The 17,386-nt window shown below is 45.0% G+C and overlaps 1 protein-coding gene across 3 annotated transcripts in view; it reads left to right on the top strand.

Moving 5' to 3' along the window:
• Positions 1 to 17,386, top strand: part of DIP2B (disco interacting protein 2 homolog B) — a 196,378-nt gene that overhangs the window by 166,188 nt on the left and 12,804 nt on the right. For all 3 annotated transcript variants that reach the window (XM_081181251.1, XM_081181250.1, XM_081181252.1), the window contains 12 exons: positions 1,017 to 1,153; positions 2,957 to 3,037; positions 4,572 to 4,699; positions 6,168 to 6,282; positions 7,735 to 7,936; positions 8,960 to 9,069; positions 10,554 to 10,634; positions 11,121 to 11,244; positions 12,738 to 12,859; positions 13,975 to 14,086; positions 14,709 to 14,818; positions 16,146 to 16,276. In XM_081181251.1, the coding sequence (XP_081037377.1) occupies positions 1,017 to 1,153; positions 2,957 to 3,037; positions 4,572 to 4,699; positions 6,168 to 6,282; positions 7,735 to 7,936; positions 8,960 to 9,069; positions 10,554 to 10,634; positions 11,121 to 11,244; positions 12,738 to 12,859; positions 13,975 to 14,086; positions 14,709 to 14,818; positions 16,146 to 16,276 (1,453 nt within the window). The remainder of the gene's footprint in view (positions 1 to 1,016; positions 1,154 to 2,956; positions 3,038 to 4,571; positions 4,700 to 6,167; positions 6,283 to 7,734; positions 7,937 to 8,959; positions 9,070 to 10,553; positions 10,635 to 11,120; positions 11,245 to 12,737; positions 12,860 to 13,974; positions 14,087 to 14,708; positions 14,819 to 16,145; positions 16,277 to 17,386) is intronic.

Raw genomic sequence — 17,386 nt, 5'->3', positions numbered from 1 at the left:
CCTTTCAGGCTGCAGCAGAGGTTTCTTTGTTCCTCTTTCCCCTGAACTGTTTTCAAATCCAGCTGGCCATTGTAAGAATTAAAAAGCAGCTTTAAGAATTGGTGTCTGGGTGTGTTTGTTTTCCTCTTCCCTCCTCCTCACTTTTTCCTCTTGTGTTGCGTCCTTTAGGTTTTAAATTTGTGGGAAGGGGCTGCCTTATTTTTACTGATATTATGTAAGCACTTTGGGAGGTTCTTTGGTTGAAGAGCAAGGTAAAAATCTTCAAATAAATATGGGAGTTGGGCAGCCATGTTGTCTGCCACAAAGGCTGCTTTGCTCCTGCGGTAATCCTTTGCTGTTGCCCCCTTAAAATCCTCTGGGTACTGCTAACTGACTTTTTCATCTGCTGGTTATTCAAATTGTTTGGGCTTATTCTGCCCACTCAAAAAGAAAATGGGTATTGTGTTCCTCTAATCCTTTTGCTTCTTAAGGCTCACGTTACCTGTGGCCAATCCACCTTTTAAATCACGCGCTTGGAAAGGTCTCAGCAGCACAATTTAGCTTTGTGGTAGCATTTACCTTGAGAATATGTATTCCATCTTAGGGAAATTGCTGTCTGTGCCCATATCACCCCATGACATACCCGTGCGTCTAATTTTCTGCAGTCTCCATCTCTCATCCCATCCTCTCCTGTGCTTAGAAATGAACTTGCAGCTAGTTAGAAACCAACAAAAATACAACGTAAAGGAGCTTTACTGGGATGACTAATGATTGACATGCTGGAAGCACAAGCTGTGAAAGAAAGTCCAGATTAGGCTTTGCCCATTAAAGTTAAGTGTTTGATAACTTGAACACCTTAAACAAGGAGACAGACAAAAATAGGACCGTAGCCGCTCTAAGCATAGCAGTTGCTTCTTAAAAGGTGTACTTGGGTCCCAGGCTTGGTTCTGTTCCATTTCCTCTTTTATATTTCCATCAAAGGAGTTGATCTCCGAAACTGAACGGGAGGTTCCCTAATGGCATTTGATTTGTTCTAGGGATGATGTGCATAGTGAAGCCTGATGGACCTCCTCAGCTCTGCAAGACAGATGAGATTGGTGAAATCTGTGTTAGCTCCAGAACAGGAGGAATGATGTATTATGGGCTGACTGGAGTTACTAAAAGCACATTTGAGGTATGTAATTCTGCATTCTGACTTTAAATGGATCGTGCTCTGTTTTATTGAGTTAGCAGAGGGTTTGCTTGGGCTTTTCACAGCTTTTTGCTTTTTTTGAGATAGTGCATGGGAAAGGAAAAGGGAATCTTTCCGTGTTTAATTTTTATAATATTTATTAAGCATTCGCATTGTGCTTGCAAGTACAGTAGTACCTCCGCAAATGACTGCCTTGTCTAGCGTCCACTTCAGTGAACGTCCGCAGCAAACCCGTAAGTACCGGAACAGGTTACTTCCGGGTTTGCTGCTTACGTATGCGCAGAAGCGCTAAATCTCGTTTCGCGCATGCGCAGAAGCACAAACCGCTCCACACGCGTGCGCAGACGTGGCACTTTGCCCTGCATCCTTTTTGGCTAGCGGCCGGGGCTCCAGAACGGATCCCAGTCACAAAACAAGGTACGACTGTACTAAAAACTCTTCTTTGCACATATTCTTAGCAATCCCTATGGCGACCAGTAGGGTAGGTCAGTATGCTCCCCATATCACAGATTTGCAAAGAGTGGTGGAGCTTTGGCTGACAGAGTGGCTTTCCTTAAGCTACCCATGAGCTCATGGTTGAGGTGAGACTTCAACTGAGGACTTTCTGCGCTGAACATACGTTCTTAACAGCTGACTATACAAGCTTAATTAAACACTGTCTCAATTTAGCACTGTGTGGGAGTAACTGTACCAAAAGTTGAACCATCTACAATTAGCCACTGAAAGACTAAAAATCTGTTTTTGTGGCACCACGATGAATATAGGAGATCACAGATGCCACATAAATAATCTGAATAAATAATCTGAATAAATAATTCTGCTCATTTCTCTTAGAGTTGAGAGCTTTAGGCTTTCCAGAGATCCAGGCAGGCTGCATTCACTCAACTTGCTTTGGAAGTTGAAAGGTTGAATATGGGAGGCTGTGGAAAAGCAATTGCGTTTCTTAATCTGTACACCTCTTTAACTGAGACTCCCTATGCATAGCAAAGATGCACAAGCCTTTGGCTTTGTATTTGTTCTGCAGTGTGAAGTTACTAACTCAGTTCTGCAGTCTGGAGTTATAAGAATCTGGACGCTCACTTTTTTAAAGCAAGTTTCCAGTTGCCATGGTGGCTGAGAAATTTGGGATGTTATTGGTTATATTAGGGGTAGGATTCAGAGTAGAACTGTGGAGGGCATTGAGGCAATCAGGGTGTGTGATTTATTTTCCAGCACAGCTTGAGCACACTGATTCATACACAGAGAACCTCCCTGTCCTGTAGACAGAGTCTGTTATTCCCTGCTGTGCTAGCTGTATTGTCCTTCCTTCATTTCCGCCAAGTTAATCCTTGTCAGTTTCCTCTGAAAACGTAGATCTTGTGAGTGCAGTTTTTTGTGTGCTCAAAATAAATTGAGGTAACTCAGGGGAGGAAAGGTCGGCACGCACATCACCTTGATAGCAGTGAATACAGAGGAGCAACAAGATGCTTCTGAGCATCATAGCATCACAGCAGCAGATCATGCCCTGGTTTCCAATCTTGTTAAGCCTACTAGTAAAACTGTCTTGCGCCTGTCAGTGAGAGTCAGCGTTCCTTGTTTTGTGCTTTCTGGGTTTGCACTCTGTTCCAATTAATGTCAATGCCTGGGTTATGTAAGGAAAGCATGTTCCAGGGGGAAAGGATTGATTTTTTTTTCCTGGGCTACTTCCATCTGGAAAGGGCTCTTGCTGTATTGCAGTGGGAATAAACTGGGCATCTTCCTGTACAGAAATGATGTTACCTGATGTCCTTCCTTTTCTTCTTTCAGGTCATCCCTATGAATTCTGCTGGCTCTCCTGTGGGCGATCTACCGTTTGTGCGCTCTGGTTTGCTAGGTTTTGTGGGACCTGTACGTTCACCTGCATTCATTGCCCTTTTCCTTCTTTCATTAATATTTACATTAACATCCTGCCTTTCCTCCTAGGAGCTTAAGGGGACCTTCTCCCCTTTCGCATTTTACCCTCACAACAACAACCCTTTGTAGTAAATTATGCTGAGAGACCATGACTGGCCCAAGGTCTCCCAGCGAGCTACAAAGCTGAATGGAGACTTGAACCTTGGTCTCTTAGGTCCTAGTGCAACACCCTAAATCACTACATCACACTGGATCTCACAGTAGGCAGTCACTGGACCAGGATGTACACAAGCCCGTGCAAAGAAATGTGTTTAAAACAAAGCAAAACCCTCCTGAATCCCCCTGTGATGCCTTCCCCCCTCTTACAAACACATCCTATTATTATACATTTGGCAACTTATTTTGAAAGAGGCAAGCATTTATCATATAACTCTAATTGGTTAGAACTTTGCTTCACAACTTTTGGTGCCTAGGATACAGTGTTTGCTCCTTCATTGTTAAAGTTAGAGACACACTTCACTCTTACTTTAATCACCTACCTACCTCCAAGAGATATATATATATAAGTTGTTAGTTTTCAGAACAATAAACAGATAGTCATTCTCATTGCAGCCAGGAGATATCCCCATTAAGACTGCTTCCTGGCATCCTGCCTTTTCCTATGCCCAAAGTAGAGCTGAGCTGCATTTTCTAGGCAGTGGCAATGTTTCTGGGCAAACCTGCTTCTGAAGTTCCTCCAGGTTTATCATCTGCAGCACAGGCTGCATTTGGGAATCTTGGTTCAGCCTTACTTCTTTATTTCTCATGTATTAGCAGAGGGAGACAAGAAAAATGTTGCATGGGGTCTCCCTTTTCCTGTGAGCGTAGACTGGTGAATCCATTCGACATGTTGGCTTAATTTACGTACTTGTGTGGCATACTAGTGTGCCCTGACCCACACTTTAGGACCCAGTGGCTTAGATGCTACAATTACTTCCCCCCGTTATCTGATTCACAGTCCAGTTTCTATGAATACCGTATTTTTTGCACCATAACACTCACTTTTTTCCTCCTAGAAAGTAAGGGGAAATGTCTGTGCATGTTATGGAGGAAATGCCTACGGGTGGCATGCCTACGGATTTTCCTCCTCTAAAAACTGTGTGCGTGTTATGGTCGGGTGCGTGTTATAGAGCGAAAAATACGGTAGTTTAGAATCATCCACCCAAATTTCCTTTCTTTCAGTATCTTCTCATCTTTCACAGTTGTTGTTTTTCAATCACTAATTAACAGGTTGAGAGGGAAACCTAAGTTTAGACTTCACGTTGGGTGGATTTCTGTGGTCTTTGCCATAATAAAAGGTCTGATTTAAATGATCATAATTTTCTTTTGTGGTCTCTTGTAAGATGCATGTACGCTACCTGCTAGGAAGGGTGGTTTAAATACATGAAATAAAAGAATTAACAAAATAGCAGAAGGGGAAGCAGTTGGTGATCACGGGGAGAAGGATTGTGTTTGCTGATGCCTCCCCCCCCCCTTCTCCCCCATACAGGGCAGCTTGGTATTCGTCGTTGGAAAAATAGATGGGATGCTCCTTGTTAGTGGACGCAGACATAATGCCGATGACATTGTGGCCACTGGACTGGCTGTTGAATCTATAAAGACGGTTTACAGAGGAAGGCAAGTCTGCATCTCCATAAAAAAATAACGCACTGGGGAATTATGGGTGTTCAGCTGTTGTTTACTAGTGTACTTTTGAACATGGTTCCAAAATTACAGGAGAACGTCAAGTGTTGTTGTTCCCCCCCACCCTGTGCCTTCAAATCCAGGAAATCTCAGGGCAGTCTTTCAATAGCAGCAGACTTGGCCATTTTAAAAGTAGGGGAGATGGCACCTGTTTAGTTATCTGATGGTGCTAAAAAGTTGCATCTTATACAGGCATGACTGTAGATGGTGTCTAATGAATCCCTCTCGCAAGGGATGATCACCGTTTTACTTCTAAAATTCATTATCCGGTGGCATGTAATTAGAGAGCCACACAAATACAGAACCTGTTTGCTATGAAAGTTGCTGTCAGGGAACTGACATCGGAGGGAGAGGCGAAGGGGAGGCTCCCAGATGATGCTGGCGAAGGACCCAGCAGCAGGGGGAGAAACAGCTCAGGAGAGGGGGAAGCCAATCAGCGCAACACCGGGGATAAAGGGAGGCAGACGGGGGAAGTGGAGAGAGGGCTCCAGGACTCTTCACTGGACATCAGTGAGGAGAGCCCAGGTCCTTCGCTACCCACGCCTTCCCTGCGCAGAAGACTCCCGCGCAGTGAGAGGAGGAGGAGACTGGGTGTCAAACAACTTTTATGTTGGAAGAGGTTCAAGAAACACCCACTGACGGATTCTGCCAGTGACTGAGACAGTCACGATGAGAAGGGGCTGTGCAGTCAGAAAGGTTTAACAAGGCAAATTAACCGAGAAAGGCACCAGCTTACGCACGAGTAACTCATACCTATTACAGTTGCCATTCCCTTATTATGCAGTATGGATTTTGTTTTATGAGGGCAGAGGGTGGTGACACAAAACATGGTGAAAGTCCTTGGGATATTTGCATTTGCTTCCCATTGCTCCTTTCCTCGTTTCATGCCTTTTTGCCATGATGCTGCTTATATCCTCTGCCAACTTACACCACCTCTGCCACTGAGTGTTCACTTGATAGGTAGCGGCAACACACATCCTGGTTCTCTGATGAATGTAACTGTAACCACCCCACCAGTACTGTCAGTATAAATTATTCCAGCATGGATGATACCCACTGGCCAGTGAGATGTCTGAAATCGCCTTGAATTTTGTTTAATTATCATCTTTCCCCCGCATTCCATGGTAATCAGTATTGTAGGCTGTCGTGCGCTTGTTAGAAACACTTTCTGCCATAAATTTTGCAGATGTTCCAGATTTGGGTCATTGCACAGTGGAGAGAATAGTGAGGAGGACGGGGAGCTGTAAGGTGTGTGTGACTGTAGGATGCAATTTCTGGTTGCCCTAAAAAGGGAGGGGTGGCTTTGTAGCCGGGCTCTGTGATCTCTTTCAGCCTACCCTGTTCAGACATGGTTACACCAGCAAAGAGTGCACGCTACAGCACACCTTCTGTTCCTTTTTAGGATCGCGGTGTTCTCTGTGACTGTGTTCTACGATGAGAGGATTGTGGTGGTGGCTGAACAACGGCCAGATGCTTCGGAAGAGGACAGTTTCCAGTGGATGAGCCGTGTTCTGCAGGTTAGAATGTCCCTGAGCTAAATTGGTCCCTCTCTGGACTGGCATCCTGTTAGGAACAGAAGCAGCTTAGTGGTGGCCCATGCTTTGCCAGACACACTGAGGAGTCTTGTCTGTGGCTGGAGTTTCTAGATCAATGAAGTGGGATGCAATTGGTAGAGATGGCCAACTTCTGCATTTTTAAGGGCCACTACATGTTTATTTTTGCACAAAGCAGCCTCTTCTAAGGTGGCGAGAACAAAAATAAATTCAGCACCACCCAGCAAAAAGTGATTCATATGTATTTGGGTTCACGCATGGAATTGATGATGATAATGATGATGATGATGATAATTCCGTATGTCACACCTGTTACATACAGAAACAGAAACAGAGGTATAATATTAAAACCTCTTAGGCAAAGCATTTTATTGTACAGTGGTACCTCAGGTTGCATACACTTCAGGTTACATACGCTTCAGGTTACAGACTCTGCTAACCCAGAAATAGTACCTCAGGTTAAGAACTTTGCTTCAGGATGAGAACAGAAATCGTCCTCCGGCGGCGCAGCAGCAGTGGGAGGCCTCATTAGCTAAAGTGGTGCTTCAGGTTAAGAACAGATTCAGGTTAAGAACGGACCTCCAGAACGAATTAAGTACTTAACCTGAGGTTTAAATTTCGGAGGGCCAAAGGAAGCCCACCAGCAACAGCTGTTAAATCCAGCTTTCAGTATTTTTAAAAAAGCAGTTGTGTATATTTATTCAGAAGCGGATCCCATTGTCCCAATAAAGCTCAATAGCAAGTAAATGTATTCGGTATAGGAGTGCATTTCTTTCTTTCTTTTTATTTTGAATTATGGCAAAAGTGTGTGGGATTCAAAAACAAGGAGTGATGCAAGAAACAAACCCAAAGCCACACACATCTTGTTTCTCTTACTGTTATTAACATATTTGCATAAGGTTTCCCCTAAACTCACTTTTAAAAGTAATTGTTTCAAAATAAGGGCAATACAACGTGAAGGTGTGTGTTTTTATTGAAAGGGAGAAACCTTTTTCAATGCACTAGGAGCTGAAGATCATGTAGTGTCCATGCACACAGGGTTAATGACCCCTCCCCTGACTATCCCACCTGCAAAGGTGAAAACATAATGTAGGCCTATCTCTTCAACCCCACACCTTAAATCCCATCCCCCCCCAAAAAGCTTTACTGTATAATATGCTTTCATTGTAAATTAGGAGTGCAGAAAGCTTCCTGTGAGAATGTGGCCTGCCTTGATTATTTCTAACTACCCGTTGTTTATTAGCTCAGTATCTTACTTGCAAGGTAGCAGTGACCATTAAGCTTGTGATATATTTACATTGTAGCTTTTGGTGATGGGTTTGCCAGCATCTCTTCTTGAGCCGCCCAGGTAATGAATTGAAGCGATTCACAGCTCAGCTGCGCTGGAAAGTCATTCTCTTGTTTTCTTATTCCTAGGCGATCGACAGCATTCACCAAGTGGGAGTATATTGCCTCGCTCTTGTTCCAGCCAATACTTTGCCAAAAACTCCTCTGGGAGGGATCCATATATCTCAGACCAAACAGCACTTCCTGGAGGGGTCACTGCACCCATGCAACATTCTCATGTGCCCGCACACGTGTGTTACTAATCTGCCAAAACCCAGGCAAAAACAACCAGGTAACTGTATGAGAAAACACAACAGTAATAATAATAATAATAATAAATTTTATTTATATCCCGCCCTCCCCAGCCGAAGCCGGGCTCAGGGTGGCTAACAACAATAAAACAGTACAAAAGTACAGCATAAACAACACTCTAAAATCATTCATTATAAAATTAATGAATTCAAGCCACTGGCAACCATTGGGCCAGAGCTCCGCGAAGATTGTCAAAGGAGGGAGTCAGGCTGTGCCTTGGCCAAAGGCCTGGTGGAACAGCTCTGTCTTGCAGGCCCTGCGGAAAGATGTCAAGTCCCGCAGGGCCCTGGTTCTTAAAAAAAATCAAAAATCCACACTAGCAACACAGTCCTATAAACGTTTACTCAGAAGTAAGCCTCGTTGAGTTCAATGGGACTTATTTAGGAAGTTGTGTTTAGCACTGCAGTCTACTTGGACCGGAAGCTTATTCTTGGTTGAAATTCCTTCACTGGTACTATTCATGTGACCAGGAAGGCCTTATAACTTCTTTTCAAGAAAATTAACGGATGGAACTTTATTTGGGACAGAACACAGGGATGGGATGGTGCCCCCCCACCCAAAAAATCTATAGAAGGAATACTCTGAAATGAACACAATTTATTTTTCATGAAGTAATTAAAAGATCTCAGAAACCTGTTCTGCAGTAACCTGGAGCAGGGCTTTCAGTGTGGCTGCATATGTTCTGTGCAGTAGTGTTGCTGTTGAGTACAACAGGCACTCATTATCTGCACTTCCTAGAAGAAATTGAAGATATTTTTGTTTTGACAGGCTTTCCCAGCAGCATAAATGGATCTTTGCCCTGAGAGTCTATTTTGCATTGTTTTAGGTGTTTTTAAACGTATCTGCTGTGGTTTCCTCCCCTGTAAGGCTCAGTCTCATGCCTTATTCTTGGAATCCTCTTACCAGGGTGGTGCCTAATTTAGTTCCCTTCCTCCCATACTGCTTTTGTACACAACTGTGTGGTTTTTGCCTTCCTTTACCAAGTGTTTGCTGCTGCCAACAGGTGTCGGCCCCGCCTCTGTGATGGTGGGGAACCTGGTTGCAGGGAAGCGCATTGCACAGGCCTCTGGGAGAGACCTTGGACAGATAGAAGAGAACGATTTGGTGAGAAAGGTGAGCTTCTGTTGGGTGTGATACAAACCTGCTTCCCGGATTGGAACCGGGCGATCTTATGCACAGCTGCTTTCTTGGCCTTGTCAAACAAAAGTGTTTGCAGGCTAGCGCCCCAAGTGGAAAACAGCATCACGGCGATGATTTGTATGCACGTGCTTTTCTCCTGCCCATTAAATCCTAAAGAGTCAGGAGAGCCATTTATCACTCTGGTTTGCCCAGAGGTAATTGCTGGTTTGCCTGGCCAGGTGGCTACAGGCCTAGTCTAAGCAGGAGCTGTATCCTGCAGCAGAGCATGCTCTGTCTTTGAGAGAGGGGAGAGAATCAGAGAATTGCAGAGTTGGAAGAAATCCTCAGGATCCTCTAGTTCAAACCCCTGCAACGCAGGAATGTGCAGCTGTCCCTTATGGGCATAATTGGCATTATCAGCACCACATACTGACTAACTGAGCTATCCAGAGTTTTACATAATTTTGGGAAGAGGGTTAGGATTAGAGACGGGAAGACCTGGGGAAAAACCGGAAAAGATGGGGGCAAACCTGTCAGGGAACTGCCATCGGAACAGGGGCGGGAAACAGAGGGGCAGTTGTGTTACAGGGAGCCTCTGAAAATCTTGGCGAAGCAGTTCCTCTTCCGGTGGTGAGGAAAGCCTCACCTCCAGTGGGGAAGAGGGAAAAGGACCAGAGGATGCTGCGGGAAGCCTCAGCACCGCTCCTGGTCAAGGCGGCCAGGAGGGAAGCACACCCCTTCCGTCGCCCACCCTGCGCAGAGGTCTAAAGCGCAAAGAGGGAAGGAAAAGGCTGGGAGTAACGAGACTTTTATGTTGGGGGAGTTCCAGGAGACAACCACTCCCGGATTCTGCTAGCGATTGAGGCAGTCATGAACTTGTGGCTCTGCACTGTAAATAGTTTGCACCAAAATAAAACCTGTAAAAGACAGGTCTGAGTCCTGGCTGGTTACTCACGAGCAACCACCACTGCCATCTGACAAAACCAAACAGAAAAAATGGTTTTTGAAAAAAACCAGGGGAAATCCTGTTGTTGTTTTTCCACTTTCTCCGGTTTTTTCCAGGCCTTCCCATCTCTAGTTAGGATCATAACTGCTTTGACACTTGGCACTTTTGCCCTCGCCACACCGCAGAGCTATTAAACAAAAAAGGTAACCACACATTGGCCCAGTTCTCTGTGGCTTCCTTAAGCTGCTTAAATCAAAGTCTCTTCTGGCTCTGTTTCCTCTGCATACTTGCCAGACGTCTGTTCAGTGTGGACCCCAAGTAGTCCCACCTAGACTGGCCCCACAGTCACCCCTCTGGGATCTCCCACCGCACACCTAAAACAGCATTGTTCTGCCTCTCCGTTCCCATCCAGTGGGTGTCCTATATCAAAGAAGCCTGGGCTGATCTACGAAGGACCACCTCCCTCTTTGCACCAGTGCCCTGTCACATCTTTAGGTTGCCTTTGCAGCTTAACAGTTTCTTTTCTTTGCAGCATCAATTCCTGTCTGAGGTGCTCCAGTGGAGAGCACAAGCAACGCCCGAGCACATGCTTTTCCTCCTGCTCAATGCAAAGGTAGGGATGGGGGTCTGATAACGTACGAATAATGCATTTAGCAAACTTTTATGTGCCTTGTACTCCCTGTAGAGTAGGGGCACAGTTGATACGTGCTTCTTCCACGTTTTGGGGTGTGTGTTCAGGCTTAAGGGTTGTGTGCCATGTCAGCTGAGGTCAATGCATTTGCTGGGCTCAGACGGTTAGTCACATAATGGAAGAGGATGGGTTCATGATAAGTTTAAATCATGATAATCAGAGATAGAAACCAGGAGGTTTCCGTGCATCCTTTGAGCGTGTAACAGTCATCATTTGCCCAGTCATGGGGCTGTGTTAATAAAAGCATCATTCCCCCAAGACTCTTTGCACATTGCAGTTTAAGTGAATTGAGAGAGTGATCAAGTGATCCTCCAGAGACCAGCCTGTATTTGTTCAGATATGTTTCCAAAGCACTCTCTTCAAGCACCATGCATTTGTTTAGAGGATGTTTCTTTCTGTCTCTTCCAGGGGGCCCCTGTCTGTACAGCCACCTGCCTGCAGCTGCACAAGCGAGCTGAGCGAATCGCATCGATTCTGTATGAAAAGGGACACCTCAATGCCGGTGATAACGTGGTGCTGCTCTATCCTCCTGGTAAGCAATGCCTGGGGTTGTTGGTGTGGAGTTTCACAGAATTCAGTACATCCTGTTATCTCTAAACGGCAAAGCTTTGCTGTGCCCTGGAATGTAAGGAGTGCATTACGATGTGCAAAATTGAGGTGTCTGATACAGCAAATTCAAATGTGGGGAAGATCATGTGAATTGTAACAGGAACTCTGCTTCAAGTGATGAGAAGAGTGCAACAAATGTAACTGATCTGTAGAAAACACAACCTGAAGAAAGAGAGGATGCACATACTTTTGTAAACAAAGAAAATCTGTAATAAAAACAGATAATAAAAGAAAGAGAGAAAGATGAGAAGAATGATCGAGGGGATCTTTTTGTTTGCACTTCAACTCAGGTCAAATAATGTTCTGTTTTCATTTCTCAACAAGTTTAGGCCCAGGAGACGATGTTTTATACATTTGGGAAGTGCAGTGGTACTTTGGACAATGGGCATTTTAATGATTTTCAGTCCTCTGTTTCATTTCCCCGCTTGCACCCCTTTCTGGCTTCTGAATCTCCCTGCCCCCCAATCAGCAAAGTTTTCTGGGGTTTCTGCCAAATAGATGCTTAGCTTCGATAGGCATAATCTTGGAGTGAGAATCCAAAAAGTGGCCTTTTCCCCCAGTGTGGCTTAATACTGCTTTTCACTGTGACAAATAATCATATTGGTGATCCCAGTCTAGATCTGCTGCATTTCGTTCTCCCTTGCTTTGCCAGATTATTTTGTGTAGTGATTCACTCAACAAGTTTTTACTGCATTCCTAGTGTAAATTAGGAATGGGTCTTCATGGCAGCTCCTCTTAAAATTTCTCTCTTGCCTTGTCTGGTCTGCTGCCACCAGTTCTCCGTGGCTTGCATTTCCACCTTGAGCTGTGGGTGAGGAGTGTTTTGCCCTCCAGAGCTGTGACTCTTTTTCAAGGGCGCTTCCAGCCAAAGGAATGCACATGGCAGAGAGTTCACTCTTTATCATCAGAGATAACACAGCCGCTTCTACAGCTCTGGATACATACACAAAACAAACTAGCATCTAGGCAGCTTCTCCCAAAGTCCACACTCTATGGAGCAGTTGCAGCAACTGGGAATCGCTCCCCTTGCACCGGTTTATGTACCTTCCCACAACGGGCTGCGCTCATGTAGCCAGAGACTAGGCCTACAAGGAAGCCTCCTCTGCTCTTCCTGCTTAAATTCTCTCCTGGTTCTCGAGACAGTGGTGTAGAAGAGGGTGGGGAAGCAGCTGGTTCTTCACTTGCCTTGCCTGCCTCCTCTTCCAACTCTGAAGCTTCCTCTTGCCTCCGATTCTTGCCTCCTGGCTGGTACAGGCACCCACAAACCGCTGCCTGCATTCTCCCAAGTCAGACTCCAACCCCACTTCCCCTGCCAGTCCCTGCCGATCTTTAAGGAGCTCATTGCAGCAGAAAATCTGGACAACAGGTAGAGGATGTTGAGCTACTTCTCTGCTATATCTTCCTGTGTTCTTGCAGGCATCGAGCTCATTGCAGCATTTTATGGCTGCTTGTATGCTGGTTGCATCCCTGTGACTGTCCGGCCTCCACACGCTCAGAATCTCACTGCCACTTTGCCCACCGTGCGGATGATTGTAGATGTGAGTAGCAAAAAGCTTGAAAGCCGTTTACATCCAAATGTTGGCCTTTTATCTCAGAGTAATGAAATAGCTGTTTCTTGAATGTTAGCTGGTAGAGAGTGTTGTTAATCCCATGGAAAAATATTTTCTATGTTTGTTATGCTGTTACCAGTGAAATGCGGTGGAAATACCTTGTCGCTGCCTGATAATTCACAGAACATTAAATGAGTGGGAACAGTTTGCATCTTGCCGGCTAGTTTCCCTTTTATGTTCCAGGTCACATTGTGCATTCACCTTGCTCTTGTCCTTCACACTTAAGCTGAACAAGAACACCATTGCATTCTAATGTATTCTGTTGCACTAGAATGTGGTATTCTGTTTCATGCTAGTACAATAGCCCTTCTGTGGTTGCCGATTCTTGTAAAATACAAAGTAGCAAAAGGGCTGGATGCTTCTCAGGGTAAGGTCAAAGCTGGACAAGAAAAACATGAAACGTTTTAAGTCCGTGAAACTTGAAGATACTGGACATGAAACTCAGAGTGTGACCTGTGGGCTGGTGAGTTCCAGATTCAAACCTCAGTTCAGCCACAGACTCACTGGGTAGTGTTAGGCAAACTACTGTCTCTCAGCATTGTCCCCCCCCCCCAAAAAAAAACCTTTAATAGGGGGTTAATAATAATGAGATACTGTGCAGGATTCCATTAAGGAATACTGGGATAATGGCCTCATTCACACAACGCACTAAGCCAAATATTAGCTTAGTGAGACTGCCCTGCTCCTCTGCAATCCTTTCCGCTGTTGTGCCATGCTGAGCTCAGCCTGTTGTCCCAACTGGGACTCGTGGTTACAGCTCTTGGTTAGTGAGGAGAGAGCTTAAGCACAGGTCCTGGTTTGGACAATATATAAAGACAGTCTCACTTAACTAACGTTTGGCTTGCCCTGGCCTGGTTTGCATGACACACTGTGTAAAGCACTTTGAACACTCAAAGAAACACTATACTAATAGGTGGTGGTTTCAAATGCAACCAAGTTCCTTAGTTTACAAGCTCTTAAATCTCAGGTTAGTTTATGGTAGTCTGTGTTTGCTAATTCTTTGTTTGCTTCCTCAAAGCAGTCACTTGTTCAATGTGTTTTAGGTTAGCAAAGCTGCCTGTATCCTCACAAGTCAGACCTTGATGAGGCTACTGAGATCCAGAGAGGCAGCATCTGCTGTTGATGTGAAAACCTGGCCAACCATCATTGATACAGGTAAGAGAGCTACTGGTCTGTCCAGCTGTTCTAGTTACTTGCTAGCCATATTCATAGAGGAGAGGGATTTCTCACCAATACGACAATTGTTGAGCATTCACAGAGAAGAGAAGCCATTTAAAGTCTCCAGTTGCTTACTGCCGCCTTCAAAATACAAGTCCAAATCTGATTTCACACCTTAGCAAGGTTCTCAAATGATAGACAATCATTGGTCATCTGCTTGTAGCCCATATTTCCTTACGAAGTACTGCATGACATTCTGTTTACTTAAAACGAATAGGCTGATTGATAAAATCAGATTAAGTTCAGGGTAATCAGATACTTCTGCGCCCACCTGGTGATGTGTATGTGTGTGTCCTCATAGGTCATCTTAAAAGTTGAGCCGATTGGCTTCTTGTATGATGTGGCCATTCTCCTTTTCTTAGGCAAATTCTTTTTAGGAAATATGTAAACAGGTCCCGGTTGTAATTTATTTGGAAAACAAAGAGACTACCTTGTAAGTGTGTTGCCAAAGGTAGTTCTATTGCATTCCAGCATCTCCTGCTTGCTTTGTTCCCCAGAGAAGCTCATTTTTAAAGACCACATACAAAATTAATCACTTTCATTTTTTTATCTGCTCCAGATGATTTGCCCAGGAAGCGGCTACCTCAGGTCTATAAACCACCAACTCCAGAAATGTTGGCATACCTGGATTTCAGTGTTTCCACAACAGGGATGCTTACAGGAGTGAAGGTACAGTAGTGTCTCACTAGTCGGTTTTGTGTTTGGGCTCCTGTTCTATAGCCTGAGCCCTAGATGTACCTTAGGGGCTTTCACATCATTGGCTGCAAGATTATGAATACGTTGGACTGGCATGTTACTTAGCACCATACCTCAGTCAATAATTTTAGTGATGTTCCTGGTGTTCTAATGGTTTAAATGAAATTAGAAAGAGCTTAGACGACACAGGAGTTTGTGGCATGCATGCATAGGATAGGTTTCCTTTTGTGCCAGGCTTGCCAGCGGTTTACTGCTTCCTGATCCCTGGCTCAGCAGGGACAAAACCAAACCACATTGCAGCATTTATTAAAGATTTTCTTGATTTACAAAGGTATGTGCAGTGTCTCTCTCTCTCTCGTATCTTTTCCCCCTGTAACTTTTGTGGGGGTTTTTTAGAAATCAGTTTCATTTGTTGAGATATTAGGAAGAATAGGGGAAAAGAGGTGGAGGGGGAAAAGATGAGTGGGGGTGGGGTCAGGTGGTGATGTTTCTATTTTACTTAATATATGTGGGGTTTTGTGTCAGCGTTGCTTGTGCAGGTTCTCTGCTGTTCACTTGTGTTCCTTTGGTGGTGAGAGAGGTTGGGGTTGGCCTAGGGTGTGGCTGTTCATTTGGGGTTGGCTGTGGTGGTCTTTGTTTTCATGTGTGAGTGGGGTGGGTGGGTGTTTTGGATCAGGTTAGCCATACTGATTTGTATGCTGTTGGTGGATTTTTATCATTGTCCTGTTGGGCTGTGAATGTGATAGAACTGAGCAGTGTTGATGTTAGAGTGGACCTGTCTGATGCCATGGACTATTCCTGTGGCACATTGCGCAGTGAGATGGTCACCATTAGCCTTTGCAAAGCATTTGGCATCCTGGGCTGTGGGAGAGCAACAGCATCTCAGTAGTCTGAGAATTGGAAGAACATATTAAAGCTTGGATTTCTTGCTCAGCCACAGACTGCCTGTGCAAGGCTGGGCAAAAGTCCTTTGTCTCCATGAGCTCCGTTTCCCCCCCCCCCTGTGAACTTGTTCATACTGTGAGGACAGTAATCCTTTCCTGCCTTTCTTAACAAGGGTGTCTATGATGGACACAAGAAGCTCTTGATGCTGCTATGAAGAAAGCAGCACCAATCTATACTAAGGAATGATTCTGGGCTTGCTTTCCTGATTTAGTGAAATAGTTAAACTAATGCTTTAAATAATCAGCATCACTTAACCTCACAATGTGGTTTCTCATGGGCATACATGTAAGGTTGTTTTTATCAGTTTCTTGCTATTGTGCCCCTTGGATTCACTAACCCCTCTCCCTTTTTCCAGATGTCCCATGCAGCAGTCAGCGCCCTCTGCAGAGCCATAAAACTCCAGTGTGAACTATACTCCTCACGTCAGATTGCCATCTGTTTAGATCCCTATTGTGGGCTTGGCTTTGCACTTTGGTGCCTTTGCAGGTAGGAACCAGGATGCAGTTAGAACACGGGTCAGCAAAGTTTTTGTGGCTTTGGTCAGTTCACAGTCCCGCAGACACCGTGGTGGGCTGGAGCGCACACACATGCGCACACACACACACACACACACACACACACAAACACTATTTCTGGCGCTCCTTCTGGTGCGGAGGAAGCATGCGGAGGAGGAGCTTCCTGCAGCCAATGGGAAGCCAGCCAGCATCGCGGAAGGCGGTCCCTGCTCTGCTCCATGCCGGTTTAGCGCAGTGCACGGGAGCTGACCAAGCGGGCAGCAGGGGTCCATGGGCCGGTTAAACGACCCCCATGGGCCACTTGTGGCCCTTGGGCCACAGGTTGCCAACCGCTGAGTTAGAAGAATGGATAAACTTGCAGGGGAATGGTCATTGGCTGGTGTAAACAGGAACACTGGTCTTTGTCTGTTCAAAGGGTCTGATTGGAACATCTGGGGGTTTCTGTGAAGTGAATCCAGTTCAGATGAGCCAGGAGTAAACAGCAAGCAAATTTCATCAGCTAGATGTCTTAACATTTGTCTTTGGGCTATTAAGATTGACAGAGTCTGCTCAATATATCGAAACTGTGCAGAGTCAAAATCTTTCCCCCCTTTATATCCTATGTGTTGACACTTTCCACTTGGGGATTATATGTCTGCAAGGAGATGATGTTTATCTAGTACAAATAATTTAATTTAAATGTAGCCTTCCGGATACACACGGAAAAATTCATTTTAGTTCTTCACGAGCTATTCTAAGCCTGAGACCTACATTTAGTGACTCACTTACCCGATACATTCATGATTCACGAACCTGCAATACCCTGTCCCCTGCAGCAGTGCAAACAGCTGAGCTCCAGAAATCCCTAGGTAATACTGAGATCAGATACAACATGGCCAAGGGCCTCTGTGGAGCTATGCAGCAAGGTTAAAATTTATATAAATAGATCTTATAAATAAATGCCGTATAAGAGCCACTGATGCTTCTATGGTTAATGGTTTGAACAATCACAACAACTCCCAGCTAATAATGATCTGTCTCAACAGCTGCTGTGTGCCAATAAGCCTGGAATTTGCTTGGATTTAGATACCAGTGGGGGCTG

This window comes from Podarcis bocagei (genome assembly GCF_964188305.1).
Source record: "Podarcis bocagei genome assembly, chromosome: 2".
NCBI classification, from domain to species: Eukaryota; Metazoa; Chordata; class Lepidosauria; order Squamata; family Lacertidae; genus Podarcis; species Podarcis bocagei.
The sequence above is the reverse complement of the archived record's forward strand: the minus strand, read 5'-3'. Positions and strand labels throughout refer to the sequence as shown.